Source organism: Oncorhynchus mykiss, chromosome 10, assembly GCF_057628025.1.
Source record: "Oncorhynchus mykiss isolate SJ-2025 chromosome 10, ASM5762802v1, whole genome shotgun sequence".
Classification (NCBI taxonomy): Eukaryota; Metazoa; Chordata; class Actinopteri; order Salmoniformes; family Salmonidae; genus Oncorhynchus; species Oncorhynchus mykiss.
Genome location: NC_143031.1, coordinates 51,842,409 through 51,855,080, shown reverse-complemented (window position 1 = coordinate 51,855,080; position 12,672 = coordinate 51,842,409). Strand labels below are relative to the sequence as shown.

Sequence of the window (12,672 nt, the reverse complement as noted above, 5' to 3'; positions counted from 1 at the left end):
TCTATTCTCATAGTTTCTACAGATTGTAATTAAAGATAAACATTTTTGCTAAAATTATTATTATTGATCGGTTGACTATGACTTTTCAAATCAACCAGTAGTGCTACAGTATCTGCAGAGTTAGCTCCAAGCAAATGTTGCAATTCTTCAGCCATTCCTGGAACTGTGACCAAAAACAAGCCACATCAAATCAAATGTTTTTGGTCACATACACATGGTTAGTAGACGTTAATGCGAGTGTAGCAACATGCTTGTGCTTCTAGTTCCGACCATGCAGTAATATCTAACAAGTAATCTAACAATTTCACAACAACTACCTTATACACACAAGTGTAAAGGAGTGAATAAGAATATGTACATATAAATATATGGATGAGCGATGGCAGAACGGCATAGGCAAGATGCAGTAGATGGTATAGAGTACAGTATATACATATGAGATGAGTAAATGTAGGGTATGTAAACATTATATAAAGTGGCATTGCTTAAAGTGACTACATTTAATACATTTATTACATCCACATTTTTATTATTAAAGTGGATAGATATTTGAGTCAGTATGTTGGCAGCAGCCACTCAATGTTAGTAATGGCTGTTTAACAGTCTGATGGCCTTGAGATAGAAGCTGTTTTTCAGTCTCTCAGTCCCAGCTTTGATGCACCTATACTGACCTCGCCTTGAACAGGCAGTGACTCGGGTGGATGTTGTCCTTGATGATCCTTTTGGCCTTCCTGTGACATTAGGTGGTGTAGGTGTCGTGGAGGGCAGGTAGTTTGCCCCCAGTGATGAGTTGTGCAGACCTCACTACCCTCTGGTGAGCCTTGTGGTTGTGGGCGGAGCAGTTGCTGTATCAGGCGGTGATACAGCCCGACAGGATGCTGTCGATTGTGCATCTGTAAAAGTGTGTGAGTGTTTTTGGTGACAAGCCAAATTTCTTCAGCCTGAGTTTGAAGAGGCGCTGTTGTGCCATCTTCACCATGCTGTCTGTGTGGGTGGACCATTTCAGTTTGCCCGTAATGTGTACGTCGAGGAAGTTAAAACTTTATACCTTCTCCACTACAGTCCCGTCGATGTGGATAGGGGGGTGCTCCCTCTGCTGTTTCCTGAAGTCCACGATAATCTCCTTTGTTTTGTTAATGTTGAGTGTGAGGTTTCTTGACACCACACTCCGAGGGCCCTCACCTCCTCCCTGTAGGCCGTCTCGTCGTTGATGGTAATCAAGCCTATCACTGTAGTGTCGTCTGCAAACTTGATGATTGAGCTGGAGGCGTGCATGGCCACGCAGTCATGGGTGAACAGGGAGTACAGGAGAGTGCTGAGAACGCACCCTTTTGGTGCCCCAGTGTTGTTGATTATCGGGGTGGAGATGTTGTTTCCTACCCTACCCACCTGGTGGCGGCCAGCCAGAAAGAGGTCCAGTACCCAGTTGCACAGGGTGGGGTCGAGAACCAGGGTCTAGAGCTTAATGACGTGTTTGGAGGGGACTATGGTGTTAAATGCTGAGCTGTAGTCGATGAACAGCATTCTTACATAGGTATTCCTTGTCCAGATGGGTTAGGGAAGTGTGCAGTGTGATTGCGATTGCGTCGTCTGTGGACCTATTGGGGCAGTACGCAAATTGGAGTGAGTCTAGGGTGTCAGGTAGGGTGGAGGTGATATTATCCTTGGCTAGTCTCTCAAAGTACTTCATGATGACGGAAGTGAGTGCTATGGGGCAATAGTTGTTTAGCTCAGTTATCTTAGCTTTCTTGGGAACAGGAATGGTGGTCCTCTTGAAGCATGTGAGAACAGCCGACTGGGATAGGGATTGATTGAATATGTCCGTAAACACACTAGCCAGTTGGTCTGCGCATGCTCTGAGGAGGCGGCTAGGGATGCCGTCTGGGCCAGCATCCTTGCGATGGTTAACATGTTTAAATATTTTACTCACGTTGGCTGCGGTGAAGGAGAGTCCGTAGGTTTTGGTAGCGGGCCGTGTCGGTGGCACTGTATTGTCCTCAAAGCGAGCAAAGAAGTTGTTTAGTATGTCTGGGAGCAAGACTTCAGGATCCGCAACGGGGCTGGTTTGGACAGTACTAAAATGAATGATCTAACGACTCTGTCTTTTTGCAGCAAGAACCACGCTATAGATGGGAAGGTTGTATCCCTCATATATATACCATTCTATTGTTTGCAAGAATTTTGAATAATAATTTACATTGACTTCTCAGTTTTGAATCCGGCGTTGTTTTGCGCATCAGTTCATAAACCATGTGCCATGTAATCGGTACATCGAAATTATCTTCCCAACTATTTTGCAATCTGTATGTCACAGCTGTAGATTTTTTTTTATCCTTAAATGAAACTGGTATACTCTTTTATATATCACAATTTTCTTTAACCAATTTTGGTCTTTAATGCAGGGCCGAAAGACATTACTTTTTCCACTTTCCTCTTTCATTTTTGCGGTAATGTTAGTTGGTTGTGATTTTGGGTAGAACAAACATTTCCATATATTTTTGTTAGCTGCCTGTTTGACATAACTCCAATGGTCCTATTTATGACATAATTTACAAAGATTATACCTTTTTTTTAATCTGTCAGTATATTTGAGTTTATCCACAATATTTGTTGTTCTGTTTTTTCTGTTGGGTTAAACTGTAATTGCAAACTACTTTCTATGACTTGTTTTAAAAATAGTGATATTTTGGAGATTATTTCATTTTCAAATAACCAAAAGTGAGATGTTGCAAACTGAATAAAGGGAAAAAGGCCATTCTGAACATGGGGTGAGACATTCTTACGCATTTTCTAGAGAACCAGTTAGGATATAAGTATAACCTTTGTATGACTGACACCTTTAGTGAGAAGTCTAATCAAATCAAATCATCAAATCAAATTTTATTTGTCACATACACATGGTTAGCAGATGTTAATGCGAGTGTAGCGAAATTCTTGTGCTTCTAGTTCCGACAATGCAGTAATAACCAACAAGTAATCTAACTAACAATTCCAAAACTACTGTCTTATACACAGTGTAAGGGGATAAAGAATATGTACATAAAGATATATGAATTCATTAGGCCTTAATGCTTTAATATTTAATAATTTCTTTCCATCCGAATTCATGTTCATTATATAAATAGGCCAATGTCATTTTGTCTAGCTTGCCATTCCAAGTCTAATGGAATATTTTTGCTCATGTAATTTAAAAAAACAGGTTGCTAGATGTAGGCAAGACCAAATAGGTAAACTGGGTAATGACTAAAGAGTTCATCAGGGGGATTTGTCCACAATTAGAGAGGTATTTTCTGTAGCAAGATCTTATCTATTTTTGTTAACTTTCTATAAAAAATGTATTGGTGAGATCATTTATTTATTTCGGGATATGTATACCGAATATGTCCACATCACCGTCAGACCATTTTATTGGTAAACAACACAGTAATGTTTTTTTTGTCATCCAATACGTAATATTGTGTCATCTATCATAATTTTGTTGTAATCCAGAGAGATTAGAAAAGTATCTAGAACCTGTATGAGGTTTTGGAGCGATTACATTTTTTACATCAGTGTACAATAACACCTTTGCTTTTAAGCCCTGGATTTCTAACCCCTTGATATTATTGTTGGATCTGATTTTAACAGCTATCAAACTAGCTGTTTCCATTAATGTGTCCAGTGATTTTTTTTAATGATGTTCGTAACCTGTTTGTCAGCGATTGGGTGCAGAGATGTAGCGGAGCCAGGCGCAGGACAAAGGCTTGAGCAACACAACTGAGTTTACTCACAAAAATTCAAGCAATATTCCAAATAGGAAAATACATACAAACTAACACCTACAACAACCACTAAGACACCAACAATCACGGACAGAACAGAAATGTATGCCAGAGGGTTAAATAAGGAACATGATATGGGAATTGAAACCAGGTGTGTGTAATACAGACCAAACAAAACGAAAATGAAACATGGATCGGTGGTGACGGGAAAGCCGGTGATGTCGACCGCCGAACACCACCCGAACAAGGAGAGGGGCCGACTTCGGCGGAAGTCGTGACACTGTTTCATCAAATTGAGCATTAATAAATTGGCGACAGCCTGTTTACCCTTCCACCTATCTGTTTACTTTATCAGGAGCCTGGGAACGCCAGCATAGATAGAATCCTGTAATTGGCAAATATTTGCCATATTCTAGTAATTAACATGTGACAACGTATCGCCACGGTCCGTTCCATGGTGAAACTTAGACTCCTGTAGATCTGAAATAATTTGATGGTGAAACTTGCCAGCCAACCGGAAAAAGGAAGACGAAGCAATTCAAGCATTCTTGAAAGTCAGGACAATCCTTGTCTTGCAAATAAACATAATTTTTATAGTTGAAAATGTTTATTTTGCAAGCAGTAGACATTTCGATTTCAATGTGGAGTGGGGCATTATTGTTATGCGGACACGTCACATGCCCCTGCGTACCTTCAAAATGAGTCGGAAATCATAACTTAGTCAAAATACAGTTTCCATCATTTGTCACAATATAGAAAGATTGACAAAAGAAAAATCGACCCATGTTGAACGGATACAAATGTTGTTTAGAGAATATTCTTTAAATAATTTATTCTATACTGAACAAAAATATAAACGCAACATGCAACATTTCAACGATTTTACTGAGTTACAGTTCATATAAGGACACAAATCAATTAAAATGAATTCATTAGGCCCTAATCTATGGATTTTACCTGACTGGGCAGGGGTGCAGCCAAAAGCACACACTTGGGAGCCAGGCCCAGTCAATCAGAATAAGTTCTACCCCACTAAAGGGCTTTATTACAGACATAAATACTCCTCACTTTCATCAGCTGTCCGGGTGGCTGGTTTCAGACGATCCCGCAGGTGAAAAAGCTGGATATGGAGGTCCTGGGCTGGCATGGTTACACGTGGTCTGCGATTGTGAGGCCAGTTGGACCTAAATTATCTCAAACAACGTTGGAGGTGACTTATGGTAGAGAAGTTATCTGGCAACAGCTCTGGTGGACATTCCTGCAGTGAGCATGCCAATTGCACTCTCCCTCAAAACTTGAAATATCTGTGGCATTGTGTTGTGTGACAAAATTGCACATTTTAAAGTGGCCTTTTATTGTCCACAGCACAAGGTGCACCTGTGTAATGATCATACTGTTTAATCAGCTTCTTAATATGCCACACCTGTCAGGTGAATGTATTATCTTGGCAAAGGATAAATGCTCACTAACAGGGATGTAAACAAATCTGTGCATAACATTTTTGAGAAATAAGCTATTTGTACATATGGAACCTTTCTGGGATATTTTATTTCAGCTCATGAAACATGGGACCAGCACTTTACATGTTGCGTTTATTTTTGTTCAGTATATATCTGCCATTTCCATTACACATGTCGCAATTATATTTTCTGTGACATTGCATTGAATAAACCTGGAGCAATGTAAAGCTGCCTATTGTCAATGTTGCAGTGCTATTTCATGGTGTAATCTCAAAATTATCCCTGTGGAGATGGTGGAGTCAGTTCCAGTGTGGGTTCTAGATTCTGCTGATCTTTTCTCTTTAACAGTGAGGAATGTGACAAAGAAAGGACTTTATTCAAGATCTGGTTTTTATAAGACTATTTCAGAGAGAGTAAACCCAATGCAATGAGGTGTTCCTCTCTTCAAACTGTAACTCAAGCTGGTCTGCTGCCTGGGAAACTGGTTTGAGGCCTCAGGGGCTTGGCTACAGTCGAAGGTTATGTAACATTTAAACAGGGGGATTGGAGGCAAGAAGAAGGGAGGCTTTTCCTCTTCTCAAGGGTTGGCAAGCCGCAACAGGGCTCTTTGCAAGCAGCACATCTTTGCAAGAACTTTAACTATTTGCCAGAAATATCTGTTTGCAAGCAACTTTAATCTTTAATTGGCCATGCAAGCCATGCACAGGCTATAGTCATTTACCAAGGTTTAAAAAGAGTTTGTCCAAAAATCGAATAAGTTATTCACTCATTCCTTTTGTGCACGTCTAAATCAGAAAAGTGAAAATGAAGAAATATCAACAGCAACAAGATGCAATTGCCCCCATCAAAATAGAATAATCAATTTCTACATTTTATTTCTGTTTTCTCCCTGCAGAGGCAACGGACAACGCCAGTGTTAGCTTTGTAAAGTACAAGGGAGACTGTTTTGTCAGCACTGAGACCAACTACATGTACAGGGTGGACCCAGAGAGCCTGGAGACACAGAATAAGGTACAGTGATGACATAATAATAGGAGATAAGAGACAGCCAAAGAAAACAACAAGCTCAGTGAGCAGACACATTTTACAATCATACCCTTGCACAAATGTACTGACTTACGTAAATGATGCCCTGTTTGAAATATATATTGATTATAGTGAGTGCCCAGACACCTGACCTGACATATATTGGTAACAGCTGTGTACTTTATCTGACCTGTTCTTCTACTACAGGTGGATTGGACAAAGTTTATTGCTGTGAATATGGCCACTGCGCATCCCCACACTGAAACAGACGGCACTACGTACAACATGGGCAACTCATATGGCAGAAAAGGTCAGTCTACATAGAAGCTCCACTGGGCCCACATGCTCCTAAGTTGAAAAATGTAGGAGCACAAACAAATGTAGGAGCACAATGAAAAATATGAATCATATTAAATGGTAAGAATTACCAGCAATTACAAATTATAGGGTTAAGGAGCACCATGAAATTGTATTTTTGAGATTGATATGTAGCCTACATCTGGCCTATATATCATACATATATATATCATATATATAGGGAGAGCTTCTCCCTTTTCCTTTCTTTCTTTTCTCTGTTACTGATAAAACTGGCTTCTAGCAAACAGTTGTGGCCAATTTGCCACAAGCTCATATTTTCACGTGCAAATTAGTTAAATGAGGCTAACTTTGGCAACTTGTCAACTTCTGGCAAACAATTCTGGGAAACACAGCAAGAAAACACATCGGCCAATAGGTAATAATATTGGTGGCGGTTAAACAAAAAAACGTGTTTTACTAGATGAAGAAAACAGCAAGAAAAGACTAACAACTTATGAATATGCATAACCCATATTCATTCATAACCCTCTTCACATGTACCAACTGTCACGCCCTGACCGTAGATTGCTTTGTATGTTTCTAATTGTGTTTGGTCAGGGTGTGATTTGGGTGGGCATTCTATGTTTGTATGCCTAGGTTTTTGTATTTCTATGTTTCGGCTGGGTATGGTTCTCAATCAGGAACAGCTGTCTTTCGTTGTCTCTGATTGGGAATCATACTTAGGTAGCCTGTGTTGCCATCTTAGTTTGTGGGTAGTTCATTTATGTTTAGTGTTATTCACCTTGCAGGACTGTTTCGGGTTTCCTTTTTGTTGTTTTGTTTATTCAGTGTTCAGTGCAATTATTAAAGATGACCCTGCTGCATTTTGGTCCGATGATTCCTCTTCTTCCGATGAAATCCGATGAAACAAACCGATGAAACAACCGGGTGTGATCATTCTACAGTGGTCCCTGCAGTGTACACTCAAACCGGTGTGATTTATTTTAGAACGTCCAGTTTCGATTAATGCAACAGACAGCATTTGAGCTGGCCACACTGTTTTTTCACATAAACATTTGGCACAAACACAGTCCTTACAAAGTTATGCCCTGAATGTGAAGTGTTAATTTTCAGATGCAATGTTCAGACATTCACAGAAGTAACTACAGCATAACACAATCATCCAAACCGGAAAATGTAGGCTGTGTTTGTCCTACCACCTACTGAGGAAAAATTGATGTAACACAAGCGATCATATTTAGATAACTCTCGGCTGACAGAAACTACAATATGAACTAGCTAACAACAATTAGTATTTAAAATCACATCACGAGTGAGCTCACCATTGATCAAAATAATTCAGTTAAACACTTTCTAGAAATCGAAAGCTATCCGAAGATGGGAAGTTTGTGCTTGCCGCCATGTTTGTTTTTTCACTTCAACCAAAGATAATAAGAGGAGACAAGATTAGTTTGGTCTGTTTGCAGTATGCATGTTGAAGGGGGTGTGTTGCCTACCTTCATTCCCATCCCATCATTCACTTCCAGAAGTATACTCTGAACCCTCCCTCACCACATTTTGTTATAAAATCTTTGTGCGACAAACGTTTACGTGAAACCCAGAATGCATTGTATGTCAACAAACATGGCTCCACACATAGCTGGTATTAGCTTAGCTCATCAGTGCAACATTCAAAAAAATATTTGACATTACAATCTATGCAAGAATCAGAATGCATGATTCATAACCAGGACTTGAAAACATATGAATAAAACAGGAAAACAATAAATAATTACCACAGAAAAAAATTTCTGATAGCGATTTATTAATAGAAGTGCGTGCCAGAAGACAATCACCTAACCTGACTCCCACTCTGAGCCATTCAGAGCTGTTGTTAATGTAAGCTTGAAGTCGGAAGTTTACACTTAGATTGGAGAAATTAAAACTTGTTTTTAAACCACTTCACAAAAATCTTGTTAACAGACTATAGTTTTTGCAAGTCGGTTACGACATCTACTTTGTGCATGACACACGTCATTTTTCCAACAATTGTTTACAGACAGATTATTTCACTTAATACTGTATTACAATCTCAGTTGGTCAAAAGTTTACATACACTAAGTTGACTATGCTTTTAAACAGCTTGGAAAATTCCAGAAAATGATGTCAGAAGCTTCTAAAGCCATGACAGGCTTATTGACATCATTTGAGTCAATTGGAGGTGTACCTGTGGATGTATTTCAAGGCCTATCTTCAAACGCAGTGCCTCTTTGCTTGACATCATGGGAAAATCAAAAGAAATCAGACAAGACCTCAGAAAAAAATTGTAGACCTCCACAAGTCTGGTTCATGCTTGGGAGCAATTTCCAAATGCCTGAAGGTACCACGTTTATCTGTTCATCTATACAAACAATAGTACACAAGTATAAACACCCTGGCACCACGCAGCTGTCACACCGCTCAGGAAGGAGACACATTCTGTCTACTAGAGATGAATGCACTTTGGTGCCAAAAGTGCAAACCAATCCCAGAACAACAGCAAATAACCTTGTGAAGATACTGGAGGAAAAGGGTACAAAAGGTATTTATATCCACGGTAAAAATTTGTCCTATATCGACTTAAAAGGTCGCTCTGCGAGGAAGAAGCCACTGCTCCAAAACTGCCATAAAAAAGCCAGACTACGGTTTACAACTGCACATGGGGACAAAGATTGTACTTTTTGCAGAAATGTCCTCTGGTCTGATGAAACAAAAATATAATTGTTTGGTCTTAATGACCATCGCTATGTTTGGAGTAAAAAAGTGGAGGCGTGCAAGCCGAAGAACACCATCCCAACCGTGAAGCACGGGAGTGGCAGCATCATGTTGGGTCTTGGGTCTTCCAAATGGACCATGACCCCAAGCATACTTCCCAAGTTGTGGTAAAATGGCTTATGGTCAACAAAGTCAAGGTATTGAAGTGGCCATCACAATGCCCTGACCTCAATCCCATAGAAAATGTGTGGGCAGAACTGAAAATGTGTGTGCGAGCAAGGAGGCCAACAGACCTGACTCAGTTACACCAGCTCTGTCAGGAGGAATGGGCCGAAATTCACCCAACTTATTGTCAGAAGCTTTTGGAAGGCTTACCAAATTGTTTGACCCAAGTTAAACAATTTAAAGACAATGCTACCAAATACTAATTGAGTGTATCTAAACTTCTGACCCACTGGGAATGTGATGAAATAAAAGCTGAAATAAATCATTATCATCATATTATTATATTATTCTGACATTTCACATTCTTAAAATAAAGTGGTGTTCCTAACTGACCTGAAACAGTGAATTTTTACTAGGATTAAATGTCAGGAATTGTTAAAAACTGAGTTTAAATGTATTTGGCTAAGGTGTATGTAAACTTCCGACTAAAACTGTATAGCTCTTCTTCACATTTGGCTGAGAAATCGCCCGGAAATTTCAGTCACGAAAACACTGAAAAATATAAAAAATTAGCTCCATAATATCGACAGAAACATGGCAAACGTTGTTTATAATCAATCCTCAAGGTGTTTTTCAAATATCTATTCGATAATATATCCACCGGGACAATTTGTTTTTCAGTAGGACCGATTGGAATAATGGCTACCTCTATATTTTACGCGAGAATCTCTCTGGGAGCATCAGGTGACCACTTGCGCAATTTAGCCGCTTAGGGGTATTCTTCAACATAAATGCATAAAACTACGGGGAATACGGAAAAAAAGTAATCTGGTTGATAGCCCATTCACTGCTCAATAGCGACGCATTGGAACGCAGTGCTTTCAAAACATGAGGCACTTCCGGATTGGATTTTTCTCAGGCTTTCGCCTGCAACATCAGTTCTGTTATACTCACAGACAATATTTTTACAGTTTCGGATACTTTAGAGTGTTTTCTATCCTAAACTGTCAATTATATGCATATTCTAGCATCTTGCCCTGACAAAATATCCCGTTTACTACGGGCATGTTATTTTTCCAAAAATGAAAATACTGCCCCCTAGTCATAAGCATCTCCAATCCAAAATTACATCTAGAATTGGCTCCCTATATTGCAGCAAAGTATCCTTCACTCATGCTGCCAAACATGCCCTCGTAAAACTGACCATCCTACCGATCCTGACTTCGGTGGTGTCATCTATAAAATAGCCTCCTACTCTACTCAACAAACTGGATGCAGTCTATCACAGTGCCATCTGTTTTGTCACCAAAGCCCCATACACTACCCACCATTGCGACCTGTACGCTCTCGTTGGTTGGCCCTCGCTTCATACTATTCGCCAAACCCACTGGCTCCAGGTTATCTACAAGTCTCTGCTAGGTAAAGCCCCGCCTTATCTCAGCTCACTGGTCACCATAGCAGCACCCACTCGTAGCACGCGCTCCAGCAGCAATATCTCACTGGTCACCCCCAAAGCCAATTCCTCCTTTGGTCGTCTTTCCTTACAGTTCTCTGCTGCCAATGACTGGAACGAACTGGAAAGTTCTCTGAAGCTGGAGACTCATATCTCCCTCGCTAGCTTTAAGCACCAGCTGTCAGAGCCTATTTATTGCCTTAACTCTACTTATCTTACCTCATTTGCACTCACTGCATATAGACATTCTGTTCTCTTTTGTTCTACTGTATTACTGACTATGTTTTGTTTATTCCTTGTGTAACTCTGTATTGTTGTATGTGTCGAATTGCTATGCTTTATATTGGCCAGGTCGCAGTTGCAAATGACAACTTGGTCTCAACTAGCCTACCTGGTTAAATAAGGTGAAATAAAAATTTAAGGTAAACAAATTTGCATCCATCCTCCTCTACTTCACAAGTCTGACTAAATCTGCCACTGTCAGAAACTATTGAAACCCAGTACAGTAACACTAGTGTAGTACCCCGTATTATCGGCATATTCAACAGCGCTTAAGAAATACATTACCTTCAACAGTGTTACCTGGTGATCAAGCAATCAATGTTTTGTGATTATTGGTGTCGTAAAAATGTTAGCTAACGGGTTAGCAATTAGTATGTCTGACATTTCAGTGGAACTACTATTACTATCAGCTCTTTGATAAGCGGTTCAGCAAAAAATATACGTCCCGTATTGTCGGCATACTTTCCCCAGTTTTGGGCCACCTTACTATTTTGTTCAATTACAAGGTATATCCATTTAATTGTGTTCAAAACAGAGACACCACCCTCGTATCCGAAGTGTTTACTAGACAGTTGACTAGTTGGCTAGCCTTCCAATATCAAAAAATACATGCCTGTCAACTTTTCATTGCGTAGCCCGGTACGCCATCCTGTAGACAATTAAAAATGGTTCTTCACCAACATCATCTTCAGTGTTGTAACCAGATAATGTCTCATTATTTGTTTTACAGATTAATCTTATGTTTTGAGAAAGTAAACAACAGTTTAATACTAACATATGAGTATGAATAATTTAGGTAAAAAGTTGGATTTGAAATTATGTGTAGTCTATCGCGCATTCAAATTTGACAATATACAGCGTGTCTCACAACATGTGTACAGTGCCTTGCGAAAGTATTCGGCCCCCTTGAACTTTGCGACCTTTTGCCACATTTCAGGCTTCAAACATAAAGATATAAAACTGTATTTGTTTGTGAAGAATCAACAACAAATGGGACACAATCATGAAGTGGAACGACATTTATTGGATATTTCAAACTTTTTTAACCTTTCTGATCTCCCCATCCCGGATCCGGGTTCGTGAATACAGACTCAAGCTCATTACCATAACGCAACGTTAACTATTCATGAAAATCGCAAATGAAATGAAATAAATATGCTAGCTCTCAAGCTTAGCCTTTTGTTAACAACACTGTCATCTCAGATTTTCAAAATATGCTTCTCAACCATTGCAAAACAAGCATTTGTGTAACAGTATTGATGGCTAACGTAGCATTTAGCATTAGCATTCAGCTGGCAACATTTACACAAAAAAACAGAAAAGCATTCAAAAAAATCATTTACCTTTGAAGAACTTCAGATGTTTTCAATGAGGAGACTCTCAGATAGCAAATGTTCAGTTTTTCCTGAAAGATTATTTGTTTAGGACAAATCGCTCCGTTTTCTGCGTCACGTTTAGCTATGAAAAAACCCCT

General features: G+C 39.6%; 1 protein-coding gene across 1 annotated transcript in view; it reads left to right on the top strand.

The window, feature by feature from the left end:
* Nucleotides 1-12,672, top strand: part of bco2a (beta-carotene oxygenase 2a) — a 116,058-nt gene that overhangs the window by 38,153 nt on the left and 65,233 nt on the right. Inside the window, exons 4-5 of the mRNA XM_021618973.3 lie at nucleotides 6,117-6,232; nucleotides 6,455-6,557. Of these exons, the coding sequence (XP_021474648.2) occupies nucleotides 6,117-6,232; nucleotides 6,455-6,557 (219 nt within the window). The remainder of the gene's footprint in view (nucleotides 1-6,116; nucleotides 6,233-6,454; nucleotides 6,558-12,672) is intronic.